Raw genomic sequence first — 26,698 nt, 5'->3', positions numbered from 1 at the left:
TGTCATGTCTGTTTGCTACATCCTCAATAAATATGGTGTTAATTGTAAATGCATTAGTTGAATTTCAGTTGAGCAACAAAACATCCATCACTGAGACAGTCCCTCCCTCAGTGCCATTTAATAAGTTCTGATACCAACAAATTCAATTTTCCAGGTTAGTTTTCTCTATTCACATCAAATTTAATACTTTGGTTTCATTTGAGCAGTGGATGGGTCTGAAAACCTGGACATAAGTGCATTGTATTATAGGTGTGGAGATGGATAAGACTGGCTCTTCATGTTTTAATTTCAAAACTCCTCTGTCGGTCACATTCTCGGGGTATACATTAGTTCTTGGGGAGAAAGGGCAAATGTCTGAGGCATTACTCTGAAAGAAGATGGTTGGAGTGGGTGTGGCTTTTTCATAATTGAGTCAGGCTAGATAAAGTTACACAGAGTATATGAAGCAAATGCAGAGATTTGAAAAGTTGCACAGTGTCCATGACGCAAATGCAGAGATTTGAAACACCAGCACCTAGCTGTTGAGGAAAAGGCCTAGTGCTTGAGTTTCTTCTGAGAGATGCTGTCTAGAATTTGTGCACAGATGTGATGGAGACAAAGGATGCCTTGACTGGAGGGTGATGTGCTTGTCCTGGTTCTCCATCTCCTCTTGTCCTCTAGGGAAGTGAAAAGAGCTGCTTGGGATAATAGGAAAATGAGCCCGTATTCTCTTTACTGGTTCTCTACAATTCTGTATTTTCCTTTCCGATCCATCTTATTATATGAACATGCTGATGCTATCGCTGAATATTACAGTATTGATTACTAAGACCCTGTAAATTCTTCTGCCTGCATCAGCCCTGATTAAACTAGGATGGAAGAGTCAAGGAGGCCAGGGGCTAGTCACAGGCTAGGTTTATGGAGCACTTGACAGAGGGGTTGATGAGGTAGGACCAGCCCTCTGGAAGCAGGCCACAGTGGCCTGTTGTTTATAGAAAAGACACTAAAAAGAAAAGTCTAAAAGTTATTTCTCCCTCCCTTCTACCATCAAGCTTCCCAAATTTTCTTTTTCATTTCCTTCAGTTCCCACTTTCTTTGTAAAAACAAAACAGAACAACCACACACCTTTTAAAGCCATACACACCTTTAATCCCAGCACTCATGAGGCAGAGGCAGGCAGATCTCTGTCAGAGACCAGCCTAGTCTACATAGTAGGTTCCAGGACAACCAGGGCTATGTAGAGGAACTCTGCCTCCAATATTAATTAATAATTGATAATAATAGTAATAATAATTTAAAAAAACTGTTTAGTAATGTCAAATGCCAGTTTGTGATATTTGGTCTTTTGTGAGAGCTTCAGGCTAATAAAGTGAGATAACTAGCCACGTTCAGAGATCTCACTCATATATGAACACCGTTGAAAATCTGCTCTGTTGCCAGTGTTACCTCCAATAATGGCTGGCAAAGAACAAACAAACAAACAAAAAACATAACAACAACAACAAAAAGATCCGTGATTTCTTTGCTCAAAACGCAGTGGTGAAAGTGTAGGCTCATCTCGTGGGGCAATGAGAAGATGTCCATTGAGAACGCTGCTTCGTCACCCTAGCTTTTTGTAGTACTGTCACTGCCTTCTCTGGCTTTCACCTGGATCTGGTGCTGACCCTCGTCCAGATCCCTCTGGAGTGTTTCTGGGTGCGCTCTGGAGACTGTGGGGCTTGGGAAGGCTGCTTTCATGCGCCTAGTGCTCCCTCAGCAGTCCTGCCTTGCCTGTGTGTAGGGCAGCTCTGCCTGCCCGCTACAGCGGGGCCCTCTGCTTTCCACCCTTGGTTTTCTGACTAAACTCATACATTAAGTGACAGGAAACAGTAACATCCCCAAACCTTGAACTTTGGAAAAATTTCAGACATCTGCAAACAACCCATTCCAGTGGCATTGTAGTCGGTGAGTGCAGCAAGGACGTGGGCCCGGCTGTTCTCGTCTGGGCAATGCTTTGAAATTCTGGAGCTGTCTTCCCAAGAAAACTTTACCAAGCTCACATGATCGGACTCGTCCGACACACAAGCTTTTTTCCTTCCTCCTAAGGACTGATGCAACTTTACAAGTTTTTGATGTACGTTTCCCTCCCTGACAGCTGGTCTCCAGGGCTTTGCTTTAGGCTCCGGGAGGAACAGTTATGAATGCAGTGTGACTCCCTTGACTCCCACTCTGCTTCTGCTTCTGATTGGCCGAGGAGTGCTCTAGCCTGTATCTCTCTAGTTCTTGCCTCCGCTCTTCCCAGCCATTTGCACACAACACTGGGAGCAGTGCCTGGGCTTTGTCTCTTCATTGTAGTTCACTTCAGTAGGCAGGAATCACGAGAACACACTGTAGTTCCCAAAGACGGCTGTCGAGGATAAAAACATCCTGTTCTTTTGTGCCTGGTACAGTAATTATTTAGTTTCCTGTGCTGTTTCCTTCATGGTTTACCCCCTCCCTACCCTTCTCTTTTCCTTTGGCAAGTGTTCCTCCTGTTTCTCTCCTCTGTTTTTTGGGTTTTTTTTTTTTTTTTTTTTTTTTTTTTTTGTAGAATTTCTTGAAGTTTCTTTCTCTGCTGATATATGCTTGATATCTGATGAGGAGGAAGATTGAAAGAGACTCTAATAATTCTGATTTTTAAACATGTAATGTTCAGACAGGCCCTCAGTGTTAACATCTCTGTACAGTGCTCACAATCGTGGGCAGTACCCTCTCCCATAAACCGTAACACTTCCATTGCAGTGCCTTTCGTATATCAAGGAGACTTAAATGTTAAATTGTAGAAGCATTTTATAATTTAAATTTTTTTTTGTTTTGCATTTGTCTTCTGCAAAAAAACTTGGATCCCATTAAGAAAATAAAATTATTATTTTTTTGCCCAAAAAGGCAGTGCTAGTATAGGGTGTAATGTACAGTTGGTCCCTCCCCAAAAGTGGCCTTTATATGATACTTTCATCTGAAAAGAATCTATAACAATTTTTAAAAACTTTTTGAGAATGTATTTAGTATTGACTTAAATGTTTTAAAAATCCATTTCATGAGTATTATACTGTTCCAACATGCTAAAGAAGTAGCCTGCAGTTTTTGGGTTTTTTTGGTTGTTGTTTTTTTTTTGTTGTTGTTGTTTTTAAGAGAATATGGGTGGCAAAGTTGAATAGAGCCACATTAGTAATTTGCAAAACCAGCTGTTCTGGATCCAATTAACCTTTTATTGAAAGCGTTATTTTGAGGGCATTGTACTTGACTAACATACATGATGCCCTGGGTTTGACCCCACCCAGCCTTGCATAAACTACTTGTGGTGGCAACATCTATGTTCCCAGGACTCCAAAGATGATCAGTTCAGGATCATCCTTGACTACATGGTGAGCTGGAGACCAGCCTGGTATACATGAGACCTTATCTTGAAAAGCTAATTAATCAAAACTATTCTAATCTCAACCAGCACTAAGCTTCATTTTCTCCAGTCATAATCTGTCTCAGAAAATACCAACCTTTTGTTATTGGAAACAGCAAAGTACAGCTGATGAGTTTAGTTGAAAGTGTTAGAGGAGGAATGATGCTTTGAGACAGGAGAGTCAGAGTGCAGCCTGGCCCCAGATGGTAGCTGTTGTGCAGGTCCTCGGAGCCAGTGAGTGCTCTTCAGTCCTGTCACTTTGCACACTCTGTGCAGGGATGAGAACATATGCTTAGCAGCATAGTACTCTCCACAGAGTGGAGATGTGAACAAAGCCCCGCAGTCATAGCTCTTACTTGGTGATGAGGCGTAGTTAGAGAGTCTGGTGCTATAGCTTGGTGGCAGTGTACTTGCCTAGCACATGAGGTCAGGCCCTGCGCCGGTGGTTCTCAGCCTTCCTAATACAGTGATCCTTAACGCAGGTGCTCATGTTGTTGTGACCCCCAACCATAAAAATTACTTTGTTGCAGCTTCATAACTGTAATTTTGCTACTGTTATCAATCATTATGTGAATATCTGTGTTTTCTGGTGGTCTGAGGTGACCCCCTATGAAAGGGCCATTCAACCCCAAAGGGGTTGTAGACTCACAAGTTGAGAACTGCTGCCCTACACCAATAAAGAAAGGAAAGGCAGGCAGGAAGAAGGCAGGTAAGGGGAGATGGATTATTACAATAATGAAAACATCCAGAAACACATCTTTTTTTTTTTTAATTTAAGTGCAGCCTAGAAAGTTGATGAAACCTTGACTTTAAATTTTCTTCTTTCTTATTTTTTTTTTTTAATTTAAAAAAAATTTTTTTTGAGACAGGGTCTCACTATGTAGCTCTGACTGTCCTAGAACTCACTATGTAGACCAAGCTGGCCTCAAACTCACAGAGATCTTCTCGTCTCTGTCTCCTGAGTGCTGGGATTAAAGGAGCTACCGCCCCCACCACCCAGCCCTCATCTCATCTTACAGACCAGGACACTAAGGGACAGGTGGGTTCCAAACACCCATCCACCAGCATATGAACTGGGACTGAGTTCAGATGTTGTAGCTTTAGAGTTGTGCTTCTGCTGCACTGCTCTGCTGTCTAGCCTGGCATGCTGAATCGATAAGAAAGGGATCCGAGCTGGCTATAGAACCATCCCTGCAACCCTAGAACCAGATGGTCAAGCAAGAACCTACTAGACTGAATAGTGAAGCCCCCCAAAGGAGGGGAATGGGCTGGGGAAAAAAGAGAAGAGGGGAAGGAAAAGATGGAGGGAGGAGGAAAGCTCTGCTTCACTTTTTAAATCTGTATGCCTCATTTTCCTTTATATAGAAAATATTTCTTATAACACTGGTTTTATACTAATGGAAGTCTGTAAAGTTCTTTGGGTTCCTTGTGTTAGAATCTGTAAATTTCAGATGTAGTAGGTGTTAGATGAAGCTAGTTGTGGAAAAACATTGGAGAATGAACAACATTCTGATAGGTTTTCTCTTCGTTTGGCAGAAAAGAGTAGTTGAACAGCTGCGGAAGAACCTGATAGTCAAGCAAGAGCAGTCGGACAAGTTCCAGATACAGCCATTGTCACAGTCTGAAAACAAACTACAAACAGCACAGCAGCAGCCACTACAGCCACTGCAGCAGCAGCAGCAACAGCAGCAGCAGCAGCAGCAGCAGCAACAGCACGCCCAGCAGTCGGCAGCACCTCCCAGTCTGACTGCATCCCAGGTAACCGTGTGGGTGGAGCGGCCAAGGCTGGGTGCTGGGCATTGATTAGTTCTTGGCCACATAGAACTGGTATGTATTCCAGCTGTCCTGAGCTCACCTAACATTCTAAACAAATTTCTGGGTTTTGTTTTGAGATTTTACTATCACTGATGTAAGGATCAGTTAAATTCACTAGCAGAAGGAAAGAGCCTTCTAGAGAACAAAATTTAAGTGATTGTGTTGGGAAAGTGGCTGAGTTGTCAGAGGGCTTAACTAGCATCCATGAAGCCATGGGTTTGCTCCTCGGCACCGCATAAAACCAAGTGTGGTGGTGCATGCCTGTGCTTCCAGCACTCTGAGGTTGAGGCAGGAGGATCAGAAAGTCTGTCAGTCACCTTGACAACATAGCAAGTTCAACTTGGAGGCGTGCTTGGGCTTCATGAGATCCTCTCTCAGAGAAAGAGAGAGATTTGATGATTTCAATTTGGAAGATTTCTGGGGGTATTTATTTGTGTGTGTTCTAAAATGACTTGATCCCTTGTGGAACTGTTTTTCTGAAATTCTTAGGAATTAGGCATGGAGCTGTTCAGGGTCCATGTTTTTGGAACTACATAGAAAGAAACATTCAAAGGGGTGCTGTGTTTTTATTAACCGTAGAAACAAACTGTTCAAGTTCACTTCTTGATGATGCGCATTGGTTCTAATGCACTGGTAGAGAAAATGAGGGCACGAGTGGGACTGAGAGCAAAGTCGGGAGTACAGAATTCTAGCTTGATGTAGCTGTGGAAATGCTGTACTGAAAGGGCATTTAATCTAGCATAGATTGTGAGGACAGAGTCAAGATACACTGAAAGGGCATATTTGAAATTGACATTTGATTAAGAAAATTATTCAGGCTTGACCTCTACACACACGCTCACACACACACACACACACACACACACACACACACACCTTCTTAAAGCAATTGATGGGCCTGGGTAGATGGTTCAGCTGGGAAAGGGCTTGCCGTGAAAGCAGGGGAATCTGAGTTCTACATCCAGCACCTACAGAAAAAGCTGGTACATGGCCGTGTGTGTTTTTTAATCTCAGTGCTAGGGGAGTAGCGAAAGGATAATCCCTGGGGCTTGCTGGCCAGCCAGCCCAGCTGAATCAGTAAGTTTGAAATCCCAGTGAGAGATCCTATCTCAAAAAACAAGGTGAGGGCTGGAGAGATGGCTCAGGGATTAACAGCATTTGGTGCTCTTGCAGAAGACCCAGTTTCGGTTCTCAGCACCCATATCAAGAGGCATGCACCAGTTTGTAACTCCTTGTTTGGCTCTCCAGGCACTTGCATGCACGCGGTGCACATAAATGCACTCAGGCATGCATGTGCACACAGTAAATGAATAAATAAAAATAAATCAATTTAAAAAACAGAATGAAGTTGATAACTGAAGAATGACACCTGAGGTTGACCTCTGGCCTCCACACGTCTGCACACCTGCACACACACATACCCAATGAAGTAAATAAGTAAGCAAACTGAAATAAAAGAAGAGATGAAGAAAAGGCAGTTAAAGAGTATCCACTGCTTTTACAGAGGACCCCACTTCAGTTCTCAGTACCCACAGGCTGGTTTACAGCCATCTGTAACTCCAGTAACAGTAACTTCCAGTAACAGAAGGGCCTATCCTTCTTCTGGTCTCTGTGAGCAACAGGCATGCACATGGTGCACAGATACACCTACAGACACGTATACACATAAAGCAAGTAATGTGCTCTTAAAGAGTCTAGCCGAGCATAGTGGTACATACCTTTAATCCTACAGAGGCAGGCAGATCTCCGAGTTCAAGACCAGCCTGGTCTACAAATCAAGAGTTCTAGGACGGCCAAGGTAACACAGAGAAACCATGTCTAAAAAATAGAACAAAATAGCAATAACAAAAAAGAGTCTAATGTGTTGGGGTTATAGCCCAATGATAGAGTACTTGTGCAGCATGTGTGTTCCATCCCTAGCACCAGAAAGAAAGAAAGAAACAAAGAAACAAACAAACAATCAGATACATAGATAAGGCGAGTGAACAGTGGAGTTTTGGGTCTTCTGAAACACACCAACACCAAATCTTCACTATATATGTGCAGGAAAAATATATTTTACTTATCTACTTATAATTTGTAGACTTAGGACTAACTTACGTACAACACTTTTAAAGCCAAGGATTGAACCAATTATAAAACTGCTAACAATGCCTATCGTTTAATAGAAGCTACTGAATACCAACATATTGCTCATGTCTTTCCTTATGTAGTGGAAACACTCTTTACTCTTAATCCTACAATTTAGATTTTTTTACAAGACAAAATTTAAGACATACATAACAGAGAGTATGCAGTAGAGCCAAAATTGAACCCAGAGGTTCTGTTCATTTAATTACTTTTCTGTAGTAATACCAAACAATACCAAGAAAGAGAAGTCAGTACAGTATGAAACCTAGGAAGAAAAAGGCTGCTGAGTTGGTTCAGTTGTTAAGAGCATTTGTTGCTCTTGCAGAAGAGCAGGCTTTGATTCCCAGCATCCTTCTCATACCTGTCAGCAACTCCCTCTTCTCACCTCTAAGGGCACCAGGCACCTAAGTGGTGCACATACATATGTTCAGACAAACACTCATACAGATAAAATAATAAAGTAAGTAAATAAATCTAAAAATATTTTAAGTCCCTGTCTTAAATCAGAGAACTAGCGCGTCAAACACACTCTCACACTAATCAGTCACCCCCCCCCAACAGGGTCTCACTGTGTAGTTCTGGCTAACCTAGCACTCATTTTATAGGCCAGGCTACTCTCACACTCAGATGTGCCTGCCTTTCAATATAGGCTTATTTGCCTGAATGTGTGTATGCATGCCACATGTAATGCCTGCAGAGGCCAGAGTAGGACATTGGATCCCCTGGGACTGGAGTTACAGCCAACTGTGAATTTTCCGGGCTTTATTTTATTTTATTTTACTTTATTTTAGGCCCTCTGATCTTATATAACTTCTCAAAGATTGCTTATGAGTTTACTTTTCCTGGGGTTTTAGGCAGAGTTGGGTTAGGTTCTTCTCTTTCCAAAATGCTGTCAGATCAGAGAGTGTTTGCATGGAAAGAACAGGGTAGAATTGTTTAGAGATGCATGGGAGTTTATTGTTTTAATACATGAAGTTCTCTATTCAAGTAACATTCCATGTTACACAACTCCAGAAAAACTTATAAACAAATACCTGCTTGGCAGCCTCCCTGCTCACCTGAGTTCTGCACTGGGGCGGTGCACAGCAGGCCTGGCAGGCCTCCACGCAGTGCTGCATAGCCTCTCTTCAGCCAGGAGCACCCCTGATGTGTTTAATTGGCTTAGCTAACCTTGACTTTATATTGTTTTGTTTTGTTTAATGCAAAGGCTTAGTGCTAAGACCCAAAGGCCCTCTAGGTTTCTGTTGTTTGTCTTTGCAGTGAGCTCCATTCAGTGTTTATTGACTGCTCTCTGTGTGCTAGGTGGTATACAAAGAGACACAGTCCCTGCCAAGAATCTGGCATGTTATAATTATTCATTTTCATTCATTTTGTAAATATTTATCAAGTCTACACTGTGTAAGCACTGAGCTAGGCAATGAGGAGAGTACACTGACTCACAAAAAGATAGTTTCTTTTCTCCAGAGTTTCAGAAATTTGAAAGAAAAATGCAAACTGTTAGCAGAGTGAAATCAAATTACCAGTGAAGGACTGTGAGCATACCAGAGTCATTTTCAGTAGAGGAATCGGAAATACTTCTTAAAGGAGGTGGCGTCAGGTAGGATAGTGAGCAATGAATGGATTTCTGTGATGGAGCAGAGCAAAAAGCAGTATAGATGTAGGGAGTAAGACAATTAAAAAATACGGAGTTTACAGAAAGTAAATTTGGCATCTGTAGAAGATGCTTAGTGGTTAAAAGTTTGCATTGCTCTTGCAAAGGACCAGAGTCCAGTTCCTAGCACTCATGTACAGCAGCTCACATCCACCTGTACCTGCAGCTCTAAGGGACCCCTTACCTTCTAACATCCACAGACACCAACACTCACATGCACACCCCCCCCCGTTCTCTTCCCTCCCTCTTTTCCTCCTCCTCCCTACTTGCCTTTTTCCCTGCAAAGTACCACCAAAAGAAAAAATGAAAAATAAAAAGACTCTTAAAATGTTTTAAGGGAGGGGGCTACAGATACAGCTTTGCTGCTAACAGCTTGTACTTTGCTTGCAGAGGACCCAAGATCAGTTTCTCAGCCCCTGTGTTAGTGGGTCACAACTATATGTAACTCCAGTTCCAGAGGATCTGATTCCCTCTTCTGACCTCTGTAGACACTGCACTTATATGCACAAACTCCCACTCAGACACATCACTTTAAAATTAAAATTTAAAAATAATAGTAAGTAAAAGCAAAGGCACATATAGTGCTGTAATATGCACACTCAGGAAGGTGAGGCAGGAGGATTGAGAATTCAAGGCCACCCTGGGCTTGATAGTGACTCTGTCTCAACAACAAAAGTAAACAGAAAACAAAAAACAAAAGCATGCCTTTTGTCTCAATTGCTGTTCTGTAAGTTAATCAAGGTAACTTATAGAAAGAATCATTTAATTAGAGTCTTGTTTACAGTTTCAGGGGGTTAGTTCATGATCATTAGGATGGAGGTGTGGCCGCTGGCTGGCAGGCATGGTGCTGAAGCAGTAGTTGAGAGCTTACATCCTGTTCCCCAAGCAGGAGGCAGAAATAAAGTGAGACTGGACATAGTGTGGGCTTTTGAAACCTATCCTCCTCCAGCAAGGCCACACCCCTAGTCCTTCCTAAATAGTTCACCAACTGGAAACCAAACATTCAAATTTATGAGCCAATGGGGAAGGGGGTTCATTCTCATTCAAGCCACCAGACCTTTGAAGTAGCAGGTAGGCTCATAGAGTTAGAACATAGAGTGTGGAAATGATAGGAAAGATACTAGGCCAGAAAAGGCAAGAAAGGGCTGCTTCTAATGCATGTTAAAATTTGGGTATTTGATAGTCATACAAAGATAATTAAAGGCTTGTAAGATCAGGTGGATGGGCATTTTAGTATAGCATATATTAGATATGTAACTTCTGGAAGGAATGACTTCTATTCATGATCAGAGTGGGCAGTAAGGAGATGCTAGGTGAGGAAGTTTCCCACCTCTAAACTGAGGAACCCTTGCTGTGACTCAGTATCTTGTAGACATGACAGGGAAGCTCTACTCATGAAATTGCAACAATGTGGCTGCCTAAATGAGACCTGAGTAATGACAGCATCAGGCTATCAAGACCATACCTCTAGATGGAGAATATACAGGCAAGGCAGTAGCTGTTTAGGGGAGAGAAACAACCGTCTCATTTTTAATGATGAAATGCACATTCAAAGAGGTATGTAGTTATTAAAAACAAAATCCAAAAATAACCTTAGAAACAAAGGGGAGGGTGAGTTCTATTTGTGTTGAGCATATAATGGTGACTTCCTACTCAAAATTAAACAGACACTAAAATAGATGTGGAGGTTAATTAGATCCCATAGAAATGTCCCTTGAAGTTTTGATTTGTACATTAGATCATCTCTTTGTAACTTAAAATGCCTCATACCTTATAGGCTAATAGTCATAACTTAGCAAAAAATACAAAGGAATGTAGCTGGGCTTTGGTTCACACATGTAATCCCAGCGTTCAAGAGGTTGAGACAGCAAGTGACAGCACATACTGGAGAAGATGTAAAGAAAGGGGAACCTTCCTTCATTGCTAGTGAGAGTACAAACTTGTAAGACCATTTTGGAAATCAGTCTGGCTTTTTCAGAAAATTGGGAATAGCGAACCTCAAGATCCAGCTATACCATTCCTGGGCATGTACCCAAAAGATGCCACACCATTCAACAAGGACATTTGCTCCACTTTGTCTCAACAAAGACAAAGCTCCATAGCAGCTTTATTTGTAATAGCCAGAATCTGGAAACAACCTAGATGTCCCTCAATGGAGGAATGGATACAGAAATTGTGGCACATTTACACAATAAATTACTACTCAGCTATTAAAAACAAGGAAATCATGAAATTTGCAGGCATGGATGGAACTAGAAAAGATCATACTGATTGAGGTAACCCAGAAACAGAAAGACAGGCATGGTATACACTCACTTATAAGCTGATATTGGCCGTATAATATAGGATAGCCATACCAAAAAATACAGACCTAAAGAAGCTAAACACTAAGGAGTACCCTATGGAGGATGCTTAAATCTCATTCAGAATGGCAAGCAGAATAGACACCAGAATCAGTGGAAGAGAGGGAACAGGGCAGGAGCCTCCTGTAGAGGGTCCTCTGAAAGACTCCATCTAACAGGGGATCAAAGCAGATGCTGAGACTCACAGCCAGACTATGGGCAGAGTGCAGGAAGTCTTATGGAAGAAGACGGGGGTGGGATAAAAGGACATAGAGGGGACAGGAGCACTACAAGGAGACCAACAAAGCTAAAAATTCTGAGCCTAGGGGGTCCTGCAGAGACTTATGCACCAACCAAGGACCATGCAGAGAGAGGACCTAGACACCTTGCCCGGATGTGGCTGATTGGCAGCTGGGTCGCTATGTGGATCTCTGAGTGAGGGGAGCAGGGGCTGCCTTTATCATGAACTCAGTTGATTCAGATCACTCGCCCCTGATGATGCAGCCTGGCAAGAGGAAGAGGATCCAGGCAGTCCTAATGAGACTTAATAAGCTATGGGCAGATGGCAGTAGTGGAGAACTCCCCCTTTCAGTGGACTAGGGGAAGGGGATGAGGGGAAGAGAGAGGGTCGGTGGGACTGGGGAGGGGTTGAGGGAGAGGGTTTCAATTAGGATATATAATGAATAAATTCTGAACAAATATAAAAAATTAAAAAAAAAGAGGCTGAGACAGGTTGATTACCACAAGTTTGAGGCTGGTTTGGGCTACCAAGTGAGACTTTGCCCCCCTCCCCATTTTTTATTTTTATTTTTATTTTATTTTTTTAGTATCTAGAACGATGACTCAACATTTAAGGGCACCGTTGCTCTTGCAAAGGACCTGGCTTTGGTTCCCAGCACTAATATGGTGGTTTACAACCATCTGTAACTAACCTCTTCCACCTTCTTCAAGTACTCAGACACACCTATGGTGTGTATACATATATGTAGATAAAACACTCATACACATAAAATAAATAAGTCTTAAAACTTTCTTAATTATTTGAGGTAAAACAAAAAGGACTTTACCATTAGTGCAAAGTTACTGCATGTCTGTCTGCATGAATTTCTAGCTCATAGAGTTCAAACTTTGTTTCCATTAAAGACCTTTATGGGACTGTAGTAACTACTGCCTTCAAGTTCGTCAGACTTGAGCATCATTAACCAACCAGGTCCAGACACAATTTTCATGAAAATCATTGTCTTTGATTCTGAACACCCATCCTCTCTGGATCTTCTCTTCTTCCTGTGGGGCAGCTGAGACATTCTCAGTGTGCTTGGATGTCAGAGTTCCTTTCTCATCGAAACCCTAACAATCCAAGAGTTCCTTCATGTTCCCTAATATTAGGAATGGAATGAGCACCAGATCAAAAGTGAGAATCCTAACTAAGCCATGAATACATTCTTTAAGTTTTCACTGAGACAGTCACACTAGGTCTTTGGCCTATGTAATTATGTAGAATTGCATAGGTGCTAGAGTATACACAGTGAAATCAGCCACAATTAAAGGAGAATGAAAATCCTGAGTTACATTGTGAAGTAACTTGTCAGATATAATGTTATGGAACTATTGAATTAATGGTAAGTATATAATTTAGGTGGATTTGTGTTTTTAATCAATATTTGCTAGAATAATCAGCTTATCAAAGTATTGATAATGATTGCCTCAACTAGAGGTGTTTCAGACAAAAGGTCATTGACCGCATTTAAAGCAATATCAATTTATAAACTGTTTTAAAATCTGTGTCATTGAGTTGTATGCCAGAGCCTCACATCCCAGAGCCCATATTACTGTAGGACTGAATGCCATCTGGAACCGGCGTGCTCACTTACCACCTCAAAAGCTCTTTGTATTCAAGCATTTTAAATTGAAGATGAGGATGATAGCATGCTGTGTTTAAAGCTCTACAACAGCTGGCTTTGTGTGACAGCCTTTGCTGCTACACTCTAGCACTTCTAGTGACAAAGTGGCATTTAGCTGTTGTCTGGCTTTCAACCCTGACCTGCTGCCCCGTGCCATTTCACATTTGAGAAGGCAGTAGCAGGAGGCATGGGCTGCCATGTTGTGCCTTGGAAACTAAAAGCAAAGACTTGGGTGGCTGATTAAGTCGTGGTGGGATGGATGAGGCCACATTATTATGTTTTGTTGTTATTGTTGTTAAAAGGTTTTAGAAGATGAGTGTGAGTGCTCGTGCATGCATACCAGGCAGAAAGGGGAAATAATTATGAAACTTGGTATCTGGACACATGGTCCTCACGTGGTCTGGAGGTGAAGCTTCTTCAGGGTTTTTGCCAGCTTGTAGAGGAGAGAGGTCTGCTGGGAGAACTGCAGAGCTGGTGGGCTTTCACCCCTGTCGAGCTTGCTAGTTCCTTGCCACATGTGGTCTAGAAAAATGTGATGGGTACAAGTGCAGGAATAACCTTTTAATTGTTTTAATTAAAGTTTATAAAAAGCCAGGTGTAGCTAGTAGCTGTCAAACTGTAGAGTACATTTTAGAAGCAGAGGTAGAAGTGGAATAAATATCAGAACCATTATGTTAGAGCTTAATGTTTGTGCCCTGAAAAGTCTGCATCTTGAGTGGCTGGTAGATGTGTACGGTGTAATGAGGTGGCTTCCGTAACAGACATTTGTAATTGTTGTAGTGTAAAGAGTCAGGCAAATGTAGCTTCAGAGCTTGGAAGCATCACCCAGGTCCTCACTGAAGCTCCTCCTCTGATTTCCAAGGCTTTTTGAAACCCGGGTGTTTGTTCCTACCTTGTCAGTTTCCCTGACTCTTTGATCACTTCCACATCAGTTCTCCAGCGGAAAGATTGTAGGTAGTGACACAACCCTCCCTTTGGAATAGAGAACTGGTGTTTCCTGTACTCGTTAATAGCATCATTATCTGGAGCTTGGGGTTTACTGCCTCTGAGGCAGCGTTTGTGCTGATCCTCCTGCAGTTACTTCCCCAGGGGGACCCTCAGAAAGATGAGAAGACACTGCCCTTTCCTTTGTGTCATAGGAGGCAATGTGGTTTGTCGAGGTTAGAGCAGTCAGGGTTAGAGACGACGTGCAACTTACATATTAATGAACTGACTTCATGCAGTTAGAAAACCCAGAAGCCTAAGTGCACTCATGTTCTGTACCTGTAGACCCTGTGTCTCCATGAGTGTGCACCCACTACAGTGAGCTTTCCTGTTTATGAGCGACTCTAACTGGAGAAACTAGAGGTTGTCTCTCTATAGTAAGAAATGTGTTCTGCATACCCAAATGTTCACAGACAGACTTAGTTGCTTTGTCTCCTTCAGGAGTTCAGCAGTACTCTGTTCAATGGGGTCACATTTTGGTGTCCTAATGTCTGTTCTCCGTGTCTCCTAGAAGACTGTAACTACAGCTTCTATGATTACCACAAAGACACTACCTCTCGTCTTGAAAGCAGCAACTGCGACCATGCCTGCCTCTGTTGTGGGCCAGAGACCTACCATTGCTATGGTGACCGCCATCAACAGTCAGAAGGCTGTGCTCAGCACTGATGTGCAGAACACACCAGTCAACCTCCAGACGTCTAGTAAGGTCACTGGGCCTGGGGCAGAGGCTGTCCAAATTGTGGCAAAAAACACAGTCACTCTGGTAAGCCAGTAGCTGCTACTCATCTGTTCACATGGCAGGGTTCAGGTGTGCATTGTGGAGGGTGTCCATTTTAGGCTCCTGCTGGGTTCTTAGCTCCCATCATTCTCCTGGCAAAGCAGACTCCCTTGTGAGCCTGTCACTTAACTACAGAGGTCTCTTGACAACCAAGGACCATATTTAGTGTACTGTCTGAGGTCAAAGTAGGACTTGGTCTTGGAGGGAAAGTGGCCTCCACAGAAGCACACACTGTTTTGCTTCTCTTTCCCTCCACTCTGTCCACTCTGGAGAAGAGAGCAGGGGCTTCCCAAATCTGAGTGCTGAAACTCTCTATGCTGTGTCCTGCTCTGAGGAAGACCCTCTGCTACATCCTTTCAGTTCATTATTCCTCTTAACTGAATGAAGCCAGACAGTACTTAGAATTGGTTGGGGCACACTTTAAAAATATTCAAGAAACTCTGATTAATGTGCTAAAGGCCAAGTCCTACCAGAGAGAAGATTGAACAAGATTGTTCGTGAGATTTCATGATCAAGCCATTTAGACTCTTGTCCCTGGGAGTTTATGAGGACCAGGTCCAAATTGTGATACTCAGTTATCCTATTCAGATGACAAAGCTCTTGGTAGCTTTTTGAATAATGATGAGTAAAAACAAAGTGAAGCTTTGTCGCTTACCCAGGAATCCATAGAGATGCAGCCCTATCACTCAGGCGCATACTAGGGTTCAAAAGTTTTCTGTGGACAGAGCGTGGTGGGGCAACACCTTTAATCCCAGTACGTGGGATACAGAGGCAGATCTCTGTGAGTTTGAGGCCAGCCTGGTCTACACACACTGGTTCCAGGACAGCCAGCACTGCATAGAGAAACCCTGTCTCGGAAAAGAAAAAGAAAAAAACCTCTCTGTAGAAAGAAAGCCATTCTTTGTTGGTAAAGCTTGTATCTTTTGAGGGATCCATTTGGTCAGACAGCAAATTTGATTTTACTTTAGGTATAGTTTTGACTCTTAAAATATGTAAGTCTAAGAGTTCATGAGTCCACTCTATTCTGCTGAGTCTACTTTATTCTGCATAAAGTATGTGGAGACAGGAGTGTGGTTGATCATTTTATGGGATAGTGTGCAGGTAGGAGAGGAAATAGTTTCTAAAGCAGTGTTAATTTATGTGGTGAACCGTATGGAAAGAGCTGATGGGAATTCTGTGTGATGTGGAACAAATACACCCGTGTCCTTTGTGTGTCTGCCTTTAACCCTGAATTGTGACTGCCCTCAGGTTTATGTATCTTTCCCTGTTTTTTAGCAGGTTCAAGCAACACCTCCTCAGCCCATCAAAGTACCACAGTTTATCCCTCCTCCTAGACTCACTCCACGTCCAAACTTTCTTCCACAGGTGAGCAGTGGTGAAATGGCATGAGAGCCTCATGGGCCTGCCAATGCCCATGTTGAAGGTGAAGCAAAACTACCTAAATGTAAAGCAGCCAAGATAATACCATGGAAGCATCACCTTGGTTGGGGGAAATACAGCCAAAACTGTCCTGGCAGTCGGAAAAGGAGATACTCAACACCGTTGATATCTTTTCCCTTTACTTAGAGGAGTAGAGGGAGAATCTACAGCCAGGCGAGCCATCGTGGAACCTGGCTCACGGAAGCTGGAGAAGGGGTCTGCATCCGGCTTTTTTTACCAGTCCAAAGCAATACTGCTGCCCCTAACCCCCTGAAAGTTCTACCAGTAGCTGAACTGACCCTGCTCAACGCCGGGCAGTCTGTCCAATAGAAAGGTCAATACTCTCTGAGGCTGGAGTTTTCAGACAAAGAAGAGAAAGGAGTCTGTCTGTGAAGGGTTGTACAGTGCTAGCATGAGAGAAGGTCATCCTGTTCTTTACCAGATAGAGCTTTAATAAGTGCTCTTGGAAGCAAACGTGGTACTAAGCTATTGTGCCCTGCATATGCCGATTTGCAAGATGTAGTTCTCAGCCATGGAGGAGCAGCATCCATCACAGATGCCTGTAGGGAGTTATACGGTGTCCGTACGGGAAGTACGGTAGACTGGGTATGGAGAAGGGACACAGACCGTTCTGTAGTGATAGAAAAAGTGCATTCACAATTCCTTCACGAGTCTACATTTAGCCGGGTGGGATGGCTCAGACCTTTAGTCGCAGTACTCAGGGAGGCAGAGGTAAGGGGAATGCTGTGAGTTAGAGGACAGCATGGTCTACAAAATGAGTCCAGGGCAGCCAAGGGTAACACAGAGAAACCCTGTCTCAAACAAAACAAAACAAAACAAAAAAGTATAAACTCCCATCCTGGGCACTTCATACACAGTCTGTTTTCATTCTCACACAGCTTATGAAAAGTTTTCAGTAAAGAATCAGAGGTTTAGTCCATGTTTTTCAAACAGTGTAATGAATGTGGTATGTTGATAGAGGAAGCTTTTGTGTTCTTAGGAATATGCCCATGGATGTTGCTAACAGTGTTAAATGTAGTTCCTGCTACTATGTCAGCAGAAGCCTCCCCAGCAGCACTTTAAGCTGAACATCCAGACTTAGAAGGCTGTCATGGGCCACATTTGGCACCAGTCTGCTTGGAAATGCCGTAATACTTGCTACTTCTAGTAAAACAGAACTCTTTTTCTCTTCTTTCCCAGGTTCGACCCAAGCCTGTGGCCCAGAATAACATTCCTATCGCTCCAGCGCCTCCTCCCATGCTTGCAGCTCCTCAGCTTATCCAGAGGCCTGTCATGCTGACCAAGTTTACACCCACAACCCTCCCCACCTCCCAGAATTCCATCCACCCCGTCCGTGTTGTCAATGGACAGACCGCAACCATAGCCAAAACATTCCCCATGGCCCAGCTCACCAGCATTGTGATAGCTACTCCAGGGACAAGACTCGCTGGACCTCAAACTGTACAGCTTAGCAAACCAAGCCTTGAGAAACAGGTACGTGCGGAGTGTGTACCCACCTGCTGTGGCAGGAGCCTTGCCCTTGAAGCAGAGGCTGCTGCAAGCTTTCTGTGGAGTGTGCGCCCCCTGCTGGTTTTATGCAGAAATTCACAGATAGGCTCCCCTACCTCAGTGAGGAAGCACCCCACACCGGAAACACCAAACACCATGTGAGCTTCTACCCAGTAAGAATCCAGATGAGGATCTGACTGTGAAAGTAGGAACAGTAAACACCGCAGGGAAAGGAATTCCATTTCAGAGAACTTCCTTGATCATCACAGATAATGTATAACCAAACAAAAATTTTAACTTTCCAAAAATCATCCTTTGAGATATAAACTAGATGCAGCAGACATTTTAGTATAGACAAAAGTCTAGATTTTTCTCATAAGTTAGTGAGAGTAGGGTAAAGCTAGGTACCTCCAGAGAAACCCTAAAGGCACAACAGCAGCCTTGGAGAACAAGGAGTTTCGAGGCGGTCATCATTTCCCGTCTGGAGAAAGAACAGTGGCGAGGTGGACCTCGTCAGAGAAAAGCGATTTTCCCTAGTCATCGGCCTGGTGGGGCACACACGTCCAGGAGGCTGAGGCAGAAAGATGGCCACAGGTTGGAGGCAGTCTGCGCTGCGACCAGGACCACCCTACTCAGCTGTAGATCTCCATGCGCCTTGACATAGTCACGGTGCCACTCTCCGTCACTGAACCTGATTTTTCTTTATAAAGAAAAAGGGTTTTTTTTTTTTAATTTTCATTTTATTTCCATTTTCTTTCTGATTATGCAGATAATCACGTAACTTAAAAAAAAACACAAATGTCACAGAAATATAAATTGTAGAAGATGCTCTCCCCCTAACTTGTTCACTTCCTAAAATTTTAACACAATCCTGCCTCTAGTAGTTAATTAATTATTACTAACTTTTTCAATTCTGTGCCTATCTCAAAAAGTCAGTCCCCTGGTCTGTTTCGCATTGCTTAGACATGATCTCCCCATTCCTGAGAAGCTAGTACCTGGTGAGCTTCCACCTGAATGAGTGGCTGACAATGACTCAGAGAGCCTGGCCCCTGTGTGCATGTCACAGGGAATGTTGCCTTGGCCTTCTTGGACAAAGGAACCTTGCACACTTACTCCCAGGCCTTGGACTCAGCTGCTCCTCCATACAGCACAGTTACAAAACCTTGTGCTCAGGAAACACACAAGATAGCTCATCACCATTCCTGTGGATCCTGCCCAAACACAGAAAGTGCTTTGAGGAACATCCTGAAGTAAATTATTTTTAATGTAATTTTTTATTTATTACAATTTATTCACTTTGTATCCCAGCTGTAGCCCCACCCTCATCCTCTCCCAGTCCTTCCCTCCCTTCCACTGATAGTAGAGGAACTCCTCCCCTTCCTTCTGACCTAGCCTATCAGTTCTCATCAGGACTGTCTTTCATAGTCTTCCTCTGTGGCCTGGTCAGGCTGCTCACCCCTCAGGGGGAGGGGATCAAAGAGCTAGCCACTGAGTTCATGTCAGAGACAGCCCCTGTTCCCCTTACTAGGGAGTCCAGTTGGAGACTGAGCTGCCACAGGCTACTTCTGTTCAGAGGGTCCAGGTTATCTCCATGAATGGTCCTTGGTTGGAGTATCAGTCTCAGAAAAGACCCCTAGGCCCATATTTTTTGGTTTTGTTGTCTTCCTTGTGGAGCTCCAGACCCTTCCAGGTCTTTCTAGCTGCCCCTTCTTTTATAAGATTCCCTGCACTCTGCCCAAAGTTTGGCTATGAGTCTCAGCATCTGCTTCAATACCCTGCTGGGTAGTCTTTCAGAGGCCCAATGTGGTAAGCTCCTGTCTTGTGCCTTATTTTCACCTTCTTCTGATGTCTGTCCCATTTGCCTTTCTGAATAAAGATTGAGCATCTTCCCCAGGGTCCTCCTCCTTGCTTAGGTTCTTTAGGTGTACAGAGTTTAGTATGATTATGCTATATTATTTGTCTCATATCCACTTATAAGTGAGTATATACCATGTGTGTATGTCTTTCTGCCTCTGGGACAGCTCACTCAGGATGATCTTTTCTAGTTCCTACCATTTTCCTGCAAATTTCATGATTTCCTTGTTTTTAATTGCTGAGTAGTATTCCATTATGTAAATATACCACAATTTCTGTAGCCATTCCTCAACTGAGGGACATCTGGGTTGTTTCAGATTCTGGTTATATCTCACAGAGGGCTGATATCCAGAATATGTAAAGAACTCAAGAAATTAAACAGCAACAAATCAAGCAGTCCAATTAAACACTGGGGTACATAGCTAAACAGAGAATTCTCAATAGAGGAATATTGAATGGCAGAGAAACACTTAAAGAAATGTTCATCCTTATTCATCAGGGAAATGCAAATCAAAATGACCCTAGGATTTCACCTTACACCCATCAGAATGATGAAGATCAAGAACTCAAGTGACAACACATGCTGGAGAGGATGTGGAGAAAGGGGAACCCTCTTCCATTGTTGGTGGGAATGTAACCTTGTACAACCACTTTGGAAATCCCAAATTTGGCGCTTTCTCAGACAGTTAGGAATAGTGCTACCTCAAGATCCAGCTAGACCACTCCTAGACATATACCAAAAGATGTTCAAGTATACAACAAGGACATTTGCTCAACCATGTTCATAGCAGCTTTATTCGTAAAAACTAGAATCTTGAAACAACCCAGATGCCCCTCAATTGAAATAAATTATTAACACCAACTTTAGATCAGACGGTTTTAGACTGTGCAGCAGCCGCTCTTCAGTGCTTAAATATGGGAAGTTGTGTGCTCAAGTACAGAGGCTTAGGAGACAAGTCCTCGAGGTGAGGCTGAGCCCCAGACATGTTGTGGTGCCTCAGTGCACCTCAGAAGGTGGCTTCATAGCACTGCTTTCCATCATGGAACCTCCCTTCTCTTTCACCTTTTGTTAAATTAAAAAGAAAAGCTTTTGCGGGGCAGTGGTGACACATGCCTTTAATCTCAGCGCTTGGGAGGCAGAGACAGTCAAATCTCTGTAAGTTCAAGGCCAGCCTGGTCTCCAGAGCTGGTTTTGGACAGCCAGGGTTACACAGTGAAACCCTGCCTTAACAAAATCCAAACAAATAAAAGTGAAACTTTTTTCATTTTCCTCTTATTTTCCCATTTCTTTTTCTGATTATGCAGATTACACATGTGATTTTAAAAATTCAAACATCATAGAAGTACAATTTTTAGAAGATGCTCTCCCCAAGTGGGGTAGTGGTGGCAAATGCCTTTAATCCCAGCACTCAGGGGGCAGAGGCAGGTGGATCTCTGAGTTCCCAGCCAGCCGGCTCTACAAAGTGTACAAAGTGAGTCTAGGGCAGCCAGGGATGCACAGAGAAACCCTGTCTTGAAAAAAATAAAAAACAAACGAAAGACAATGCTTTCTCATAACCTATATGTTTTCTGTAATTTTAATTAATATTAATTACTATTAGTGTTTTATATTACATACCTCCAGATATTTTCTGGAGGTATTCCAGGTATTTACATACTAACAATTTTAAAATGGCAAAAGCAAACTGTGTTTTAACGCAATCTTTTCTAGGTATTGGGCATCTTTTCATGTCTCAGACTTTCATGTTTGATTTTAATAGCACGGAAGTTCTAAGTTGAAGGCTTTCTTGATAGTAGTATGTCCTGGCATCTTTCCTCTTTGCTAGTTTATTTGGCAGGCCATCTGGCATAGCAGTCCTCTAGATTAGCCCAGTTAGCAGGGACACTCTAGACTAAATTCTAATCTCAGAATTCCTGTCTTCAGAACTCCTACTGACCCTCTCATAGTGGGCTAACTTATGGAAACAAGAAGTCACCTGTTCACAGGGTTACTAAGCCTGAATGTATGGCGTTCTCAAGACTCGCCAAGTCTGCTGTTTCCTCAAAAGTGATAACTTTCTCACTTCTTGAAGATACATTAGTGAGCTCTAGGGATATAGCTCAGTGGTGGAGCTCTGGCCTGGCATATACAAGGACCTGGTTTTCATTCCTCATACCAAAAGAAAATCAAGTGCAAGCTACTTTGTGCCTTATGGAATTTGTATGTAAAGATGAGAAGAAAAAAATCACAACCCATATCACATAGAGCTCAGTCTCTGGTTCATTTGGAGCAGGCATTGAGGCTTTGTGTGGCAGAGTATGTTGATCTGTGGTGGTGGAGTTCCTGTCTTACAATGTAATGGTCCAGTAATGGTCTCACATCTGCCCCATGAGGTCCTTGGATATCTCCCTTACTGAAGCCACATTACTCTGTGGCTCTAAGAGAAAAGAGGAGGAGTTTGCAGAGCTTGAAGGCTAAAGACCCGGGAATACTGTACAGACACTGTGGGCTTTGGTTCCAGACCACCACAGTTAAGCAAGACCTACAAAACATTCAGGTCCACACCCTGCTCTCCTGTTACACTTAGAGCCGTGTGTACACTGTGCTGCGTGCTTAGGGTACAGGAACACTACAGTGTCAGTTGTAAAGCCTTCAACATGCAGTACCTTTGCAGCTAGTGTAGGGTCTTGCTCTGATATTGGTGGCTGCTGACTGTCACACTGATGGCTGGTAGTTGAGGTGACTGTGGCAAGCTTCCTCAGTCACGGTCCTTTCATGCGGGATGTCTCTGTAGCATGTGACGTAGTTGGGTGGCACCTTTCCCATGACCGGGCTTCTAATAAAAACCAGAATGAATCTGTGATATTCTCTGGAGAAGATTCCATCTCAAGAAAACATTCACTCTTCCCATGTAGAAAGCAGCCCATCCGCCTCTAGAGCCTGTCACAGCATTAGTGCCACGACAGCTATTTCTGAGTCTCCCACCCACCACTTCTGTTGCTCCAGCTACAGTCTTGAACCCCTCAAAACTGTCTGAAAAAGACTAGCGTCAACTTCCTGTTAATGTTTGACTTTCTCTGTATATATGTCTTCAATTTGAGCATCCAGAGTATTGAATCCTTTCTAAAAGGTTTCCAATTTTGGCAACTATTGTTTTAATTAATTATTATGTATTTCTCAAATAATAAGATTTGAAAGTCACAATCACTCCTTGGGCTGCAGGCTCTGGGATAGACATTGTGTCAGTGGGCATGAAAACATCGTTTCTGTCTTTGTACAACTGGATCAGAGCTCTTGGGTGACCCGAGTGAGCACTGGCTTCTAATTTATGTCACGGCTGCGTCTGTCCTTACAGGAGGGCGGCCTGTCCTCTGCAGCTCTGAACCCCGCACAGAGTTCTCTCTAGCTATGAAAGTCATCGATGGCATCTTCTTCTAGCAGGAAGCTGTTTCTTCTACCTGAGAGTCTGCTGTGTGGGGTCGCCCTTTGCCAGTTGTCCTTGTAATACAGAGGCAGGTTTTTCCTAAAACACACAAACCACCCTCTGCTAGTGTCTGATGTTTTCGGCTTCTCTGAAACGCCAGATGATGAGACGGACGTGAATCTTGCCCTGGACCAGTCGTTGTCTTGTGGGATGCTGTGGCTGGTTGGGTCCTGCATGTCGGCAGTTGGCTATCACTTTCCTGTAGTTCATGAGAAGCACATTTAACTTCCTGCGGGGACTTTTTCTCTGGAGATGTGGCTGGTTGTTTGGTAGAGAGAATTTCCTTTAGTCTGTCTTGCTTTCAGTACGCCTGCCTCACTAAGTTTAATCATGTTCTAACATCTGATTTAAGATTACAGACATGTGGCTTTTTCTTTCACTTGAACATTTAGATGCCACTGTGGGGTTGGTTATTAATTTACCTAATTTCAGTATTCTGGAGTCCTGCAGAATAGAGAGGCTCAAGGAGGAGAGGGAACAAAAGCCAGTTTGCTTCCCACAGTCACCCCAACTCAGTTAAGTCACACACATGACTTATCAATTAAGTTCACCTTTTCCTGTGGTTGATTGTGGCACCCCAATTATAATAGTAACCTAGCCACAGACCACTGCAGATAGATAGAATATTGAAAATTTGAAATATTGCAAAAATTACCAAAAATCATAGTAGACATGGAGCTCACACACAGTGTTGAGGAAATGCCAGTATTCATGACGTTCCGCGTAGCAGAGCACAGTCAAAGGAGACAACTTATGGCATGCCTCCCATGTCATCCACCTGCTTCATGGTAATCTGTGCAGTCGGACCAATGCCTGCTGGTGGAAACGTGCTAAAGCGTCAAGTTTATGAGACCATGCCCTGGTGCAGATGGAATTTTCAGGGAATTATGCTTGTTTGTGTCTTCTCCCATCTGCATCCTGTAGCAAAGACCTCTATGTCCCCAAGGCTAAACTACTTTCAAAAACAATGGAAAGTTCTGTGGGGGGAAGATGGCAGATCCCCACCCCCTGGGCCAAGGCTCTCATCGGAATCTTGATAATGTCCTCCAGACCAGGCATGCGTAGGAGAGTAGTGTGTGTCTACCTCAACACTGTCCAAGCGAGCTGCAGCAGAGGACACACGGAACCATAAAGTACATTTTGCCTTGCTTTCAGTCCGAAGTTACAGAATTCAAGTAATGAAACTACTTGGACACCTGTCAATTTGAAATTTGAATTTGAAAATGAATTTGAAATTCAGGATATAAATAATTACCTTAGTTTTTTATATGCCAAAGTTTGGGGATTCTGCCTTTCATAAGACCAAAAACAAAGCAGGAGTTTCATCAGACCCATGAAGAGAGATGTGTGGAGCAGAAGTGAGCCAGGAGCTGCGGTAGACACTTGCTATAGAACATGGCTATAAGCGATAGGCTGATTTCATTCTTAATTCCTCTTAAAATAATCCAGTGCGGCTGTAATAGACAGTAAAGAGCGGGAAAGGCTCATTTTCAAGGAAGCAGCTGCTGCTTGACAGTGGCCAGTTTTGTTCATAAGGAAACTTACAAGCCCAGAGTCCAGATACTTTAAAGAACTGCCTAGTTATAAACACTGGTAACTGTTTAAAAATACTGCATAAGCAAAATGTGACATCTTCAGGGCAGCTTCAACTCTGAATAATGCTTTAGTTTTCTTGAGAGAGAGATCACACTTTTAGAATCATTGCTCTTCTTAAGATTTTTTTTTAAGATTTTTTAGTTTATTATGTATATAATGTTCTGTCTGCATGTACACATGCAGGCCAGAAGAGGGCACCGGATCTCATTATAGATGGTTCTGAGCCACCTTGTGGTTGCTGCAAATTACACTCAGGACCTCTGAAAGAGCAGCCAGTGCTCTTAACCTCTGAGCCATCTCTCCTGCCCCTCTTAATCTTTTTTAATTGAAGTGACATTCACTTCACAAGTAATGAGCCATCCAAAATAAACATTTCAGTGGCACTTAGTACATTTACACTGTTGTGCAACTACCGTCTGTCTAGTTGCAAAATATTTTCATTACCCTGAAATAAAACCCAGGGAATATTAAGCAGCTACTTTTATCCATCCCATTGTTTGTCCTGACAACCAATGTCTGCTGTTCCTGTGGCACTGATGACTCTGCTGTTTCATATAAATGGAACAATTTGATAAGTGGCCTTTTATGTATGGCCTCTTTCACCCAGCATGTTTTCAAGATTCATTTACTTTGTAACATTGCCGGTGCTTCTTTTTTAGTTACTGTATTATTCTCTCTCTCTCTCACACACACACATCTTTGTGTGTTACAGTTTTTTTAATCCATTCATGTGTTAATGGACATTTGAGTTGTGTCCACCTTGTAGCCATGGAGACTAGTAAGTACACTGGGAACACTCATGAGTCTTGCTTACAATTCCTTTGGATATGCAGCTACAGGTGTGGTTGCTTGTCATGTGGCGCCATGCTTCCTGAAGGTCACACTAAGTAATTGTCATCTTCAACAGGAACACATGTACATTCCATCTGCTTGACATTTACCCTAGTGTAAGCGTGTTTTTAATTGCTGTCCTAGGGGTATGAAGTGTGCACATAAAGTGACTTTTTACGTTTAGTATGTTAATGTTTTGCTCACCTGTGTGTCTGTGCATCACATACCCAAGGAGGTCAGAAGAAGGCATTGGATCTGCAGAAGCTGGAGTTTTGGACAGTTGTGAGCCACCATGTGGCTGCTGAGAATTGAACCTGGGTCCTCTTTCTGTAAGAGCAGCAAGTGCTCTCAACCTCTGAGCTACCTCTCCAGCCCTCTGTCCACTTTAAGTAGAATCATTACTCTCTCTCTCTCTCTCGATGAGTTGTAGGAGTTCTTTACTTAACTGCATACTGGGCCCTTGGCAGACATTGTTTTTAAATATTTTTTCTTGTTCTGTAGGTTGTCTTTTCACTTTATTGTTGCTGCCCTTCACTGCATGTTGTTCCCTGCAACTTTGCTGAGTTTATTAGCTTTTAGGTTTGTGTGTGTGATGACACGTGTGTGTGTGTGTGCGTGTTTAAGATTTTTCAGATTTTTAAATTATGTGTATATGTGTATGTGCACATGTGTTCATGTATCTGCAGAGGCCAAATAGGATTTTGGATCTCCTGTAACTTGTACCTTCTTTGAGCATGACTACTAATAAAACACATCCAATCCCTGAAAGACCAGTAACCACCTGTCCTACCTCTCAGGCCCTAGCATTTGTACACCCTCTGAAAAATTCCCAGAATTTCTTATGTCACACAATTGCAAAGACTGTCTGCAGCTGGCAAAACCATGCCTCTGCGAGAGCAGGAGGTAAATCATAGTCAGCTGCTATGCACACTCCAAACCAGCCCCAGATCCCCACACCTGCGATTAAAATGAAAACATAATCATATTTCTGTGTTCTTTAAGGAAACCAAAATTCTACAGTTGTCAATAC

The 26,698-nt window shown here is 43.0% G+C and overlaps 1 protein-coding gene across 18 annotated transcripts in view; it reads left to right on the top strand.

The window, feature by feature from the left end:
* The window catches only part of Phf21a (PHD finger protein 21A), a 183,770-nt gene that overhangs the window by 126,800 nt on the left and 30,272 nt on the right, over positions 1–26,698 (top strand). For 10 of the 18 annotated variants that reach the window (XM_060371584.1, XM_021639308.2, XM_060371575.1 and 7 more), the window contains 4 exons: positions 4,931–5,152; positions 14,729–14,980; positions 16,271–16,360; positions 17,615–17,908. In XM_060371584.1, the coding sequence (XP_060227567.1) occupies positions 4,931–5,152; positions 14,729–14,980; positions 16,271–16,360; positions 17,615–17,908 (858 nt within the window). The remainder of the gene's footprint in view (positions 1–4,930; positions 5,153–14,728; positions 14,981–16,270; positions 16,361–17,614; positions 17,909–26,698) is intronic. The other 8 variants (XM_021639309.2, XM_060371582.1, XM_021639306.2 and 5 more) reach the window with 3 other exon arrangements.

The sequence above is a fragment of the Meriones unguiculatus genome, chromosome 18 (assembly GCF_030254825.1).
Source record: "Meriones unguiculatus strain TT.TT164.6M chromosome 18, Bangor_MerUng_6.1, whole genome shotgun sequence".
Classification (NCBI taxonomy): Eukaryota; Metazoa; Chordata; class Mammalia; order Rodentia; family Muridae; genus Meriones; species Meriones unguiculatus.
Note: the sequence above shows the minus strand (reverse complement) of the source record. Positions and strands in the feature narration are given on the sequence as shown.